General features: G+C 45.2%; 1 protein-coding gene and 1 long non-coding RNA gene across 2 annotated transcripts; one reads left to right on the top strand and one right to left on the bottom strand.

Moving 5' to 3' along the window:
* Positions 1-2096: 2096 nt before the first annotated feature.
* Positions 2097-3248, bottom strand: LOC138911689 (uncharacterized). Its single transcript, XR_011417362.1, has 2 exons — positions 2928-3248; positions 2097-2184 (listed from the first exon to the last, which is right to left on the bottom strand). It is a non-coding gene; the product is annotated as an uncharacterized lncRNA (long non-coding RNA).
* Positions 3249-6592: 3344 nt separating this feature from the next.
* On the top strand, positions 6593-7225 carry LOC138911687 (nuclear transcription factor Y subunit beta-like). The gene has a single exon (XM_070211076.1). The coding sequence runs from the start codon at positions 6593-6595 to the stop codon at positions 7223-7225; it is 633 nt and encodes a 210-aa protein (XP_070067177.1).
* The last annotated feature ends 4996 nt before the right edge of the window (positions 7226-12221 follow it).

Genomic DNA, 12221 nt, shown 5'->3' with positions numbered 1-12221 from the left:
CGGGAAAAAAAAAAAAAAAATGTATATGCAGAGCACATGTAGTCAAATCTAACTGTATATTGCGTAGCGTTGCCACCTATGCAGTGTTGCCACACTGACAGTTTTAAGTTGTTAAAGCAATTTAGTATTATTAGGGAATTAGTACTTTTAGTCTTTTAGTATTTTAGTATAAGTATTTATTGTATTTAGTACGTAAGTTCAATACAGGACACATTCTATGTGTCTAACAACATGTTTATAGAGTTAGGATACAATGTTGCCAAATAATGTTCTTATATGTTGCTAAAGTGAAAGTAATGGAAAAGAATAAAACAAGTCACGGAGGAATTTCATTCCACTGCTGACATATATTGTGCTCGGATGCACTCAACTTAAAACAATAAACATGCTTCGTCGCAAACTTAAAGCGGGCACAATAACTCGCGAAAACTTAATGCTGCTAATCGACAACCAGCCACCACAGATACAATGGCTAATTCTACCTGAGCTGCAGCACGAACACCTGCAGCGGCAGCATCAGGAACTAATACGGACGGCAGAGCCGGCCCCAGGGGCCATAATACAATCGGCTATAGATACCGATGAATTGCAACTAGAGCGCAGCCTTGATATGTTGGAGCAGGCACTGGGACAGGAGATGGATGAAGCGCTCATTATTGCAGGAAATAATATTCAAATTGAAATGCAGCAGCGGCTCGCAGACAATGAGTCAGTGCAGCTGAATACAAATGAGCTGCAAATGCAGCATGGCCAACGGCTATGCGGCAGCAGCACTAACAACACAAATGCTACTAATACTAACAATGTAAACAATGATAATGATAGTGATTTTGATAATGATGAATTTGAATTGTTCTTGTCAACTTACCTGCAGAAGAAGGCTGAATTGAATCCCTCGTTGGTACACTCAGTACAGCCTGGCCCGCTCTCCATGCGGCGGCAAAATAACTTATATCCCTCGCTGGTCTATATAGTACAGCCTGGCCCGCTCTCCCTGCGGCGGCAAAACGATCTACATCCCTCGTTGCAGCCTGAGACTGAGCCCGGCCCGCTTTCTCCGCGGTGGCATAACTATGTCCATCCAACGATGCAGCAGCAACTGCAGCCTGATTCGCTTCCTGAGCGGCGGCAAAACAATACAAATTCCGAGCAGTTGCCACTGGATTTGCCTGGGCTCATTGTGGAGCGCCTGGTTGACAGATGTCCAACGACGCAGCAGCTGATGGAGCCTGGCCCCCCTGAGAAGCTGGAAATGCAGCTGGTGCCTGTGCGGGGGCAGCCTGGGTCATCACGGCCGCCATCGATGACCGAGCATTGATTTGCAGCAACGACAATCGAACGCCTGTAAAGCGAAAGGTTGAGAATTTAATGCTGCCTGCAAAACGTAGATGCACTTACCAATGGCGTCAATTCGGAGGCGACTGCAAGGGCCGCTCCAAGATGAGCTGCTGCCTGACAAGCGGCAGTGGCAGCAGCAGCGTATCGGCCAGGAGGCACTGGCTGTGGCTGGGCCATATCCGATGTTTTTCACAGCAGCCATACCTGAAAAACGAAAAAGGCAATTTAGACGGACTCCGCAATGTAGGAAAAAAGCACGTACCTGCCTCCCAGCACACGCGGAACTCGTGCGGGCGCCCCTGCAGACGGAGCTGCAATGGTCAATGGCCATGCTCCGGCCTCGAAGAAGTCCAAACTGGCCGACTGAGCGTGGCCCATATGGAATCCAAAATGCACACCATGTGCACGACACTTTTATATGCAGCGACTCCTGTCTGCATAGTGGTGTCCATAAGAAGCGGCAGCACAATCCAATAAGCCAGCGGAGGCGTCGTCGGATGCGGTCAAATGCCCATGCGAGGCTTATTGCGCATCAGCAAATGAATGCGTCGGCGCCTGTGTGGCGGCCTGTACATGGCTGGCGGCGCCTGGCGCATAGAAAAGCGCGACCTCTGAGCGCAATTATCAAATCTGATAGCAATTTCGACATAAATCTGTAAAAAGAAATATTTATAATTAGTTATATGTTAAGAAATTAATTTTTGCAAAAATGCGACTTACCTCTGTTAAAAAGTTTTCGATTTCCACGTTGCGACTGGAAAAAAAAAAAAAATGTATATGCAGAGCACATGTAGTCAAATCTAACTGTATATTGCGTAGCGTTGCCACCTATGCAGTGTTGCCACACTGACAGTTTAAGTTGTTAAAGCAATTTAGTATTATTAGGGAATTAGTACTTTTAGTCTTTTAGTATTTTAGTATAAGTATTTATTGTATTTAGTACGTAAGTTCAATACAGACACATTCTATGTGTCTAACAACATGTTTATAGAGTTAGGATACAATGTTGCCAAATAATGTTCTTATATGTTGCTAAAGTGAAAGTAATGGAAAAGAATAAAACAAGTCACGGAGGAATTTCATTCCACTGCTGACATATATTGTGCTCGGATGCACTCAACTAAAAAGCGGGCACAATAACTCGCGAAAACTTAATGCTGCTAATCGACAACCATCCACCACAGATACAATGGCTAATTCTACCTGAGCTGCAGCACGAACACCTGCAGCGGCAGCATCAGGAACTAATACGGACGGCAGAGCCGTCCCCAGGGGCCATAATACAATCGGCTATAGATACCGATGAATTGCAACTAGAGCGCAGCCTTGATATGTTGGAGCAGGCACTGGGACAGGAGATGGATGAAGCGCTCATTATTGCAGGAAATAATATTCAAATTGAAATGCAGCAGCGGCTTCGCAGACAATGAGTCAGTGCAGCTGAATACAAATGAGCTGCAAATGCAGCATGGCCAACGGCTATGCGGCAGCAGCACTAACAATACAAATGCTACTAATACTAACAATGTAAACAATGATAATGATAGTGATTTTGATAATGATGAATTTGAATTGTCTTGTCAACTTACCTGCAGAAGAAGGCTGAATTGAATCCCTCGTTGGTACACTCAGTACAGCCTGGCCCGCTCTCCATGCGGCGGCAAAATAACTTATATCCCTCGCTGGTCTATATAGTACAGCCTGGCCCGCTCTCCCTGCGGCGGCAAAACGATCTACATCCCTCGTTGCAGCCTGAGACTGAGCCCGGCCCGCTTTCTCCGCGGTGGCATAACTATGTCCATCCAACGATGCAGCAGCAACTGCAGCCTGATTCGCTTCCTGAGCGGCGGCAAAACAATACAAATTCCGTGCAGTTGCCACTGGATTTGCCTGGGCTCATTGTGGAGCGCCTGGTTTGACAGATGTCCAACGACGCAGCAGCTGATGGAGCCTGGCCCCCCTGAGAAGCTGGAAATGCAGCTGGTGCCTGTGCGGGGGCAGCCTGGGCATCACGGCCGCCATCGATGACCGAGCATGATTTGCAGCAACGACAATCGACGCCTGTAAAGCGAAAGGTTGAGAATTTAATGCTGCCTGCAAAACGTAGATGCACTTACCAAATGGCGTCAATTCGGAGGCGACTGCAAGGGCCGCTCCAAGATGAGCTGCTGCCTGACAAGCGGCAGTGGCAGCAGCAGCGTATCGGCCAGGAGGCACTGGCTGTGGTGGGCCATATCCGATGTTTTTCACAGCAGCCATACCTGAAAAACGAAAAAGGCAATTTAGACGACTCCGCAATGTAGGAAAAAAGCACGTACCTGCCTCCCAGCACACGCGGAACTCGTGCGGGCGCCCCTGCAGACGGAGCTGCAATGGTCAATGGCCATGCTCCGGCCTCGAAGAAGTCCAAACTGGCCGACTGAGCGTGGCCCATATGGAATCCAAAATGCACACCATGTGCACGACACTTTTATATGCAGCGACTCCTGTCTGCATAGTGGTGTCCATAAGAAGTGGCAGCACAATCCAATAAGCCAGCGGAGGCGTCGTCGGATGCGGTCAAATGCCCCATGCGAGGCTTATTGCGCATCAGCAAATGAATGCGTCGGCGCCTGTGTGGCGGCCTGTACATGGCTGGCGGCGCCTGGCGCATAGAAAAGCGCGACCTCTGAGCGCAATTATCAAATCTGATAGCAATTTCGACATAAATCTGTAAAAAGAAATATTTATAATTAGTTATATGTTAAGAAATTATTTTTGCAAAAATGCGACTTACCTCTGTTAAAAATTTTCGATTTCCACGTTGCGACGGGAAAAAAAAAAAAATGTATATGCAGAGCACATGTAGTCAAATCTACTGTATATTGCGTAGCGTTGCCACCTATGCAGTGTTTTGCCACACTGACAGTTTTTAAGTTGTTAAAGCAATTAGTATTATTAGGGAATTAGTACTTTTAGTCTTTTAGTATTTTAGTATAAGTATTTATTGTATTTAGTACGTAAGTTCAATACAGACACATTCTATGTGTCTAACAACATGTTTATAGAGTTTAGATACAATGTTGCCAAATAATGTTCTTATATGTTGCTAAGTGAAGTAAGGAAAAGAATAAAACAAGTCACGGAGGAATTTCATTCCACTGCTGACATATATTGTGCTCGGATGCACTCAACTTAAAAAGCTCGGATGCACTCAACTTAAAAAAACTTAAAAAACTTAAATAAATAAAAAAAAACCGAAAGGCTTGATTGCGCTCGGACGCACTCATCTATTTAAAACAAAAAAAAATAAATAAAATAAAATAAAATAAATAAATAAAAAGTCAATTAAACCAAAACCAAACCAAAAAGAAATTAAAATCAAATAAAGACATTGCGCTCGTACAGTGCAAGTGCAATTTATGTGGCACACACACATACTCGGCATATAAAATATATATTGTGCGCATATAAAATGGAAATGCGCTATCGAATCAACTAGTAAATATGGAACACAATGCAAATAAAAGTGGAAAGCCCTCTGAGGAGTGGCTAAATAGAGATCCTGGGATTGTGCAGGTGCAATCTGAGGATATAAATCGTGTGCATAATGAGGCCAAACGTCTTGGTTATGTGCCGGCAAATATGGCAGCCGCTGGCGTCACTAATACAAGTGCAGGTGAAAATGTGAAGCGCACAACAGAGAGAAGTGAAATACAGGGTGATATTTCTGATGAGACTATCTTAACTTGCGAAAGTGCTACCTCAGCATTCTCTGAGACGGCGCTTTCTCATATGTTCTGTGATAGCGATGAGGACACTAACTGGACAAATGCTATAGTTGGAATTGAGAGAAGAGCGGTGGGAGCAGCAACAACAACTACAGGATCTACTTGCCAGCAAGTGCAACAACAGCAACAGACGCCAATTCTCGCGGCAGAAGTGCCGCTAAATGATCCGCCATTTCTGCCTGAGTCAACAGGGGCAGCAACTACAACAAGTACAAGAACAACCACTAGCGCAAATGTCATAGCTAACCTAGAAGGCAATGTTCCGCCATCTTTGCAAATGTCAACGCCTACGCTGACAATAGCAACCAATACCAACACAGGTGACGCGCAAAAATTGGCGCCAACGCTAAGTGAATGTGCAACAGGAACAACAAGTGGTCGCTTGCGTGATGCTGCTAAGGTGACAATGGCGGCAAAATAAATGGCGCTAAGCGTAGAGTGACTATGCCAATGAAGCAGCAGCGTAAAGTAATGGCCCTAATAATTTGCAAAATGCAATGCAATCTAACTTGCAGCCTATTGTTAGATTATACAATATTGCAAGACCAAAAAATAATTTAGCCAAAAATGCCATGCCCGGTGGGGAGGAAGGCAACATGAACATGGACATTGATGCCAACACCAGTAGTGATGGATATTCGGAGGTAATTATTTCGGATGATGAAGCAACAGAGCAGCAAATAGGCGGCAAGCAGGTAGCTAGTGAAGTTCAGGAAGCGCAACCGCAGTTAGGTCAAAGTATTAAAATTCCAACACTTTTTGTGCCCAATGTAAAAGAAATTCAGCCACTAATGGAGAAATTAAATAACGCACAGGGCGTCAATAAATTTACAACAAAATGTACCCAGGGTGATGGGATTAGAGTACAATGTAAAGATTTCAGCACATATAACGCCATATTGGGCTTATTAAATACAGAAAATATACCTATGCACACACACCAGCCGAGAAGTGAGCGTGGCTACAGGGTTATATTAAAACATTTGCACAGTTCGACTCCATGCGACTGGTTGCGTACCCAATTGGGAGAATTGGGTTATGTTGTCAGATACGTTAACGTCATGAAGCATCGATTTAGTGGCAAGCCATTGAACATATTTGAAATAGAGATTGAGCCAAGAGTGGATGGTAGTCATACAAAAATATGTAAATTAAACGAATTAGGTAATCAGCATGTCGCTGTGGAAAGACAACATAAAAGTGCTGACCCAGTACAGTGTCATAGGTGTCAGGCATTTGGTCACAGCAAAAACTATTGCCGTCGGCCATTTGTCTGCCTTAAATGTGCCGGTGAGCACCCAACAACAATGTGTGCCAAGGATAGGGACACAATTGCTAAATGCGCCAACTGTGGAGAGGGGCACATTGCCAGTTACAAAGGATGCGCTGTATTCAAACATGCGCAAAGTTTAATAAACATAAATCGTATTCGTGGCCGGCAACAAAAAAAGCAGCAACAGCAGCAGCAACGAAATACAGTCAATATGCTCGTACAGCAGCAGCAGCAACAGCAACAACAACAACGGCAACAAGTAGTAAATCAGCAACAACAGCAATGCAACGATGATAACACACAGCGACAACGAAACGTACAACAGCAACGGCTGCCGAACAATATGCAAGTCAACGGTACGGTGCAACAAAAGCCTCCAAAGCAGCAGCAACGTCAGCCGGAGTCTCCAATACGGCAGCAGGCGTCTCAGCAGAGATCAAACCCGAATACAAATCCAAACACAAAAAGTATGACATACAGCCAAGTAGCCCGTGGTGTTGGTGGTGTTAAAATCCGTAATCCTGCATCAAGGCATCTTGAAAAGCTACAGGAGCAGCTTCGTATGGAGCAGCAGCAAAAACGGCAGCAACAACAACATCCGTGGCAGCAACAGGAACACTATCGCCAAATCCAGCAGCGCCATCAAGAGCAGCGCCATCCTCAGCAGCAGCAGCGCAACCAAAACCAGCAGCAGCGTATCCAAAACCAACAGCAGCGCTTCCCAAGTCAACAAACCCAACAACAACAACAACAGCCCACGCGAATTGTACAGGTGCCAACACACAACGAGCAATCACAACACAGCAGCAACACCAAACTCCGCAGATTGATTGTCCGCTTATGAGAGCGTTGGAGCGGAACGCCAATATCGTCGAGGAGATGGGTAAAAAGATTGATAATTTACTAAATGTATTATTTAAATTTGTCGCCAATACGTTTAAAAATGCCCAACCATTACATATGCCCATGCCTATACAGAATAGTACCATTGTAGAAAATAGACCTATTGATAGCGATTGTCAAATGGCAGGCAGCCACACTATGTATGAAGCCAATGACACGAATAATAATGAATAATCTGAATAGTAGCCCTAATAATTTGAATACAACTTCTACCACTAATAGCAACTTAGATGCATATAGCGGCAATCAGGTAGGCAGCCCTTTAGGATTGCCTACTGGAATGCTGCAGGGGTGGGGAATAAGTTACTAGAATTAGAACTGTTTATCCAACGCCACAAATTGATATAATGATGATAATAGAGACTCGTATTAATACTAGCGCAAATACAATTATTAGCTCGAATGTTTTGAAGATTAATGGGTACCTACTTTGCTACCCATCCAGATAACTACAAAAGTGGAGGTGTTGTAGCAATCTTAGTTAAAAATGATATTAAGCATATCGCTTTGCAGCCAATATCGGAAAATTTTATGCAGTGTGCTCCAATTGCCTTGATGAGTAGCGAGAGGAATAAAAATAGAATAATAATTGCAGCTATATACTGCCCACCACAGCCTAAATGGTCTTCAGAGCAATTTAGCAGGCTATTCAAACACATAGACGATGGATGCAATGGCTCATCTGGCTTTATGCTATGTGGGGATTGGAACGCTAAACATACCTGGTGGGGGCAATATACGAGGATGCAAACGCGGGAAGGCGCTAATGGATAGCGTACACAAGAATAGGCGCTATAATATCCTAGCTACCGGCGGTGCCACTCACTATCCATATGACAGGCGGAAAATGCCGTCGGCAATTGACTTTGCCGTATATGGCGGACTACAAAATGCGCGACTAAGAACGTATACGACGACAGACTTAGATTCGGACCACTTGCCTGTTCATATTGAAATGGGCATAGAAGGGCTAAATGTTGCTAATATGATGAAAGGAAATCGTAAAATATTGCTGCCAGTGAATGCGAACATAAAAAAGTTCCAAGAGTACTTAAATCGACGCATATTGCTAAACATTGAGATAAGATCAGGCGCCGATATAGAGGACGCTGTTGACATCTTAAATAAGAATATATATGAGGCAGCAGCAGACTCAATACGAGAACAACGGCATGGGCAGGATAAACTGTACCGACGAACGAATAGCGGACAATATAGGCTTAATGGGCACTTACGAGGGCTGATAAAGATGAAGCAGGTATATAAAAGGCAATTAATGCTTTTGCGTTGTCCGAATGCAAGAAAATGTAGTATAGACAAGTACAAATCGGCTAAAGAAAGAGCTATGTCTGTCAAAAGTGAATACTATGAATGAGTTATTGAAGCAGATTGATGTTCAGGATCGCTATAAAATGCAAAAAATTATGGAGGCTAACAAATAATTTGAAAAGGCAGCCGCAACCAAATTGGCCGCTAAAGTTAGAGATAGCTAGTGGCAGTAGTTGTAGGAGAAACGGCAATATAAACGTGGACACGAAGTAATGAGGAGAAGGCTGAAGCGTTTGCATGTCATTTGGAGAAAACGCTTCACACCAAATCTGACAAATACACAGGTTGTGCGTAACCTGATTGCAGATGAGCTATTAGAGCTAAGCGAAAAAAGCTGGAGCAATTCGAAGAGAATACAGATAGTATGTCCGTTCTGCCATTTCGTCCGATAAGTGTTAGCGAGACTATGCTAGAGATAGATATGCTAGAGTTAAATAAGTCTCCTGGCATGGACAATATTGACAATAGGGTTATTAAATCGTTGCCTGAGAAGGCGGTTATACTTAGTACTTATATTCAATTGTATATTGAGGTATGGGTTTTTTCCTAGGCAATGGAAATGTGCAGAGATCAGTATGATATTAAAGCCTGGTAAAAGTACAGGAGAGATATCGTCATAGACCAATTAGTCTACTAGCAGGTTTCTCAAAATTGTTTGAGAAACTGCTGCTGAATAGGCTATTCGAATGCAAAGAGTTTGCAAATGCTATACCAAGCCACCAATTTGGGTTCAGAAAAGACCATGGTACCGAGCAGCAGCTGGCCCGTGTGACTCAATATATTGAATGCTTACGAGAAGCGACAATATTGCTCGGCTGTATTTATTGATATCAGCGAAGCGTTTGACCGTGTATGGCACGCTGGGCTATTAGTAAAATTAATAAAATTGCTACCACTTGCACTGTACAACGTGCTGGAAGCTACTTGGCTGAGCGAATATTTATTGTAAAATGCAACGACGGCATAAAGTCAAGGCCTGGAAAAGTGTGTGCAGGCGTACCCCAGGGCAGTGTGCTCGGGCCTATACTATATACAATATTTTCTTCAGACATGCCACTACCTAGACTTGTAATGAAAGAATATGCATCGTTCGAACCCAATAAGATGCAGCTGTCAACATATGCTGATGACACAATAGTTATGTGTGCATCCCAAATATATTGGAGGCAGTGAATCTAAATGAAAAATACTTAATACATTTGATGCGTTGGGCAGAGAAATGGTGCATAAAGATAAATAGTAGCAAAACAGCGCATGTAATGTTTAGCACGCGGAGGCTGGATGCAAACACTAGTAAGGCTGTGTCCAATGATAAATGGACAAACGATCGAAAATAACGGGCGGCACCGATACTTGGGCTTAGTATTGGATAGAAAACTGACACTGAATATACACATAACTCAGCTTTGCATAAGGCTGCGTGGAGTACACAAAAAGCTGGACTGGTTGCTGGGAAAAAATAGTAGGCTAGCTAGAAATTGCAAGGCTGTGGTATAAGCAGCTGATCGCACCTATATGGCAATATGCGCTTCCTGTATGGGGAGCACTGGTATCAAATTCGCAAATAAAAAGGATAGAAACAATGCAGAATAAAAATCTTGCGGGCATGCATGAATGCCAGTTGGTATACAAGGAATCAGACGTTGAGGGATACGTATGGGATAAAAAGCGTAGATGAAGTATATCAGTTGGCTAGCGATAGATTTGCGAAGTCACTAAGCTGTCATCCGAACATTGAAGCTCGGAAACTGATACTAGAGCCATTTACCAGTGCGGCTACTAAGGCCCAGGTACACGGAGCAATTGGATAGATGCATGGCGCCACTACGGCAGCAGCAGTTAACACAGCAGAGAGAGGTAGCTGAGGAGAGGTTGCCAACGCTGCTGCAGCTAGAAGAAGATGAGCAAGAGGCTGAAAGGAGGGCCGCTATGCTTGCCGAGTGGGAACAGAGGCGAGCTATGGGGCCACCAAAACGCTTTGATGAATGCACAATAAACATGCTTCGTCGCAAACTTAAAGCGGGCACAATAACTCGCGAAAACTTAATGCTGCTAATCGACAACCAGCCACCACAGATACAATGGCTAATTCTACCTGAGCTGCAACACGAACACCTGCAGCGGCAGCATCAGGAACTAATACGGACGGCAGAGCCGGCCCCAGGGGCCATAACAATCGGCTATAGATACCGATGAATTGCAACTAGAGCGCAGCCTTGATATGTTGGGAGCAGGCACTGGGACAGGAGATGGATGAAGCGCTCATTATTGCAGGAAATAATATTCAAATTGAAATGCAGCGGCTCGCAGACAATGAGTCAGTGCAGCTGAATACAAATGAGCTGCAAATGCAGCATGGCCAACGGCTATGCGGCAGCAGCACTAACAATACAAATGCTACTAATACTAACAATGTAAACAAATGATAATGATAGTGATTTTGATAATGATGAATTTGAATTGTTCTTGTCAACTTACCTGCAGAAGAAGCTGAATTGAATCCCTCGTTGGTACACTCAGTACAGCCTGGCCCGCTCTCCATGCGGCAAAATAACTTATATCCCTCGCTGGTCTATATAGTACAGCCTGGCCCGCTCTCCATGCGGCGGCAAAGCGATCTACATCCGTCGTTGCAGACTGAGACTGAGCCCGGCACGCTTGCTCCGCGGAGGCATAACTATGTCCATCCAACGATGCAGCAGCAACTGCAGCCTGATTCGCTTCCTGAGCGGCGGCCAAAACAATACAAATTCCGAGCAGTTGCCACTGGATATGCCTGGGCTCATTGTGGAGCGCCTGGTTGACAGATGTCCAACGACGCAGCAGCTGATGGAGCCTGGCCCCCCCTGAGAAGCTGGAAATGCAGCTGGTGCCTGTGCGGGGGCAGCCTGGGCCATCACGGCGCCTTCGATGACCGAGCATGATTTGCAGCAACGACAATCGACGCCTGTAAAGCGAAAGGTTGAGAATTTAATGCTGCCTGCAAAAACGTAGATGCACTTACCAAATGGCGTCAATTCGGAGGCGACTGCAAGGGCCGCTCCAAGATGAGCTGCTGCCTGACAAGCGGCAGTGGCAGCAGCAGCGTATCGGCCAGGAGGCACTGGCTGTGGCTGGGCCAATCCGATGTTTTTCACAGCAGCCCATACCTGAAAAACGAAAAAGGCAATTTAGACGGACTCCGCAATGTAGGAAAAAGCACGTACCTGCCTCCCAGCACACGCGGAACTCGTGCGGGCGCCCCTGCAGACGGAGCTGCAATGGTCAATGGCCATGCTCCGGCCTCGAAGAAGTCCACTGGCCGGCTGAGCGTGGCCCATATGGAATCCAAAATGCACACACCATGTGCACGACACTTTTATATGCAGCGACTCCTGTCTGCATAGTGGTGTCCATAAGAAGCGGCAGCACAATCCATAAGCCAGCGGAGGCGTCGTCGGATGCGGTCAAATGCCCATGCGAGGCTTATTGCGCATCAGCAAATGAATGCGTCGGCGCCTGTGTGGCGGCCTGTACATGGCTGGCGGCGCCTGGCGCATAGAAAAGCGCGACCTCTGAGCGCAATTATCAAATCTGATAGCATTTCGACATAAATCTGTAAAAAGAAA

Source organism: Drosophila virilis, unplaced genomic scaffold, assembly GCF_030788295.1.
Source record: "Drosophila virilis strain 15010-1051.87 unplaced genomic scaffold, Dvir_AGI_RSII-ME tig00001999, whole genome shotgun sequence".
NCBI lineage: Eukaryota > Metazoa > Arthropoda > Insecta > Diptera > Drosophilidae > Drosophila > Drosophila virilis.
The sequence above is the reverse complement of the archived record's forward strand: the minus strand, read 5'-3'. Positions and strand labels throughout refer to the sequence as shown.

What these genes read in the sequence shown, in the direction of transcription:
- LOC138911687 (XM_070211076.1), top strand. Translation starts at nt 6,593, where the DNA reads ATGCTCGTACAGCAGCAGCAGCAACAGCAACAACAACAACGGCAACAA.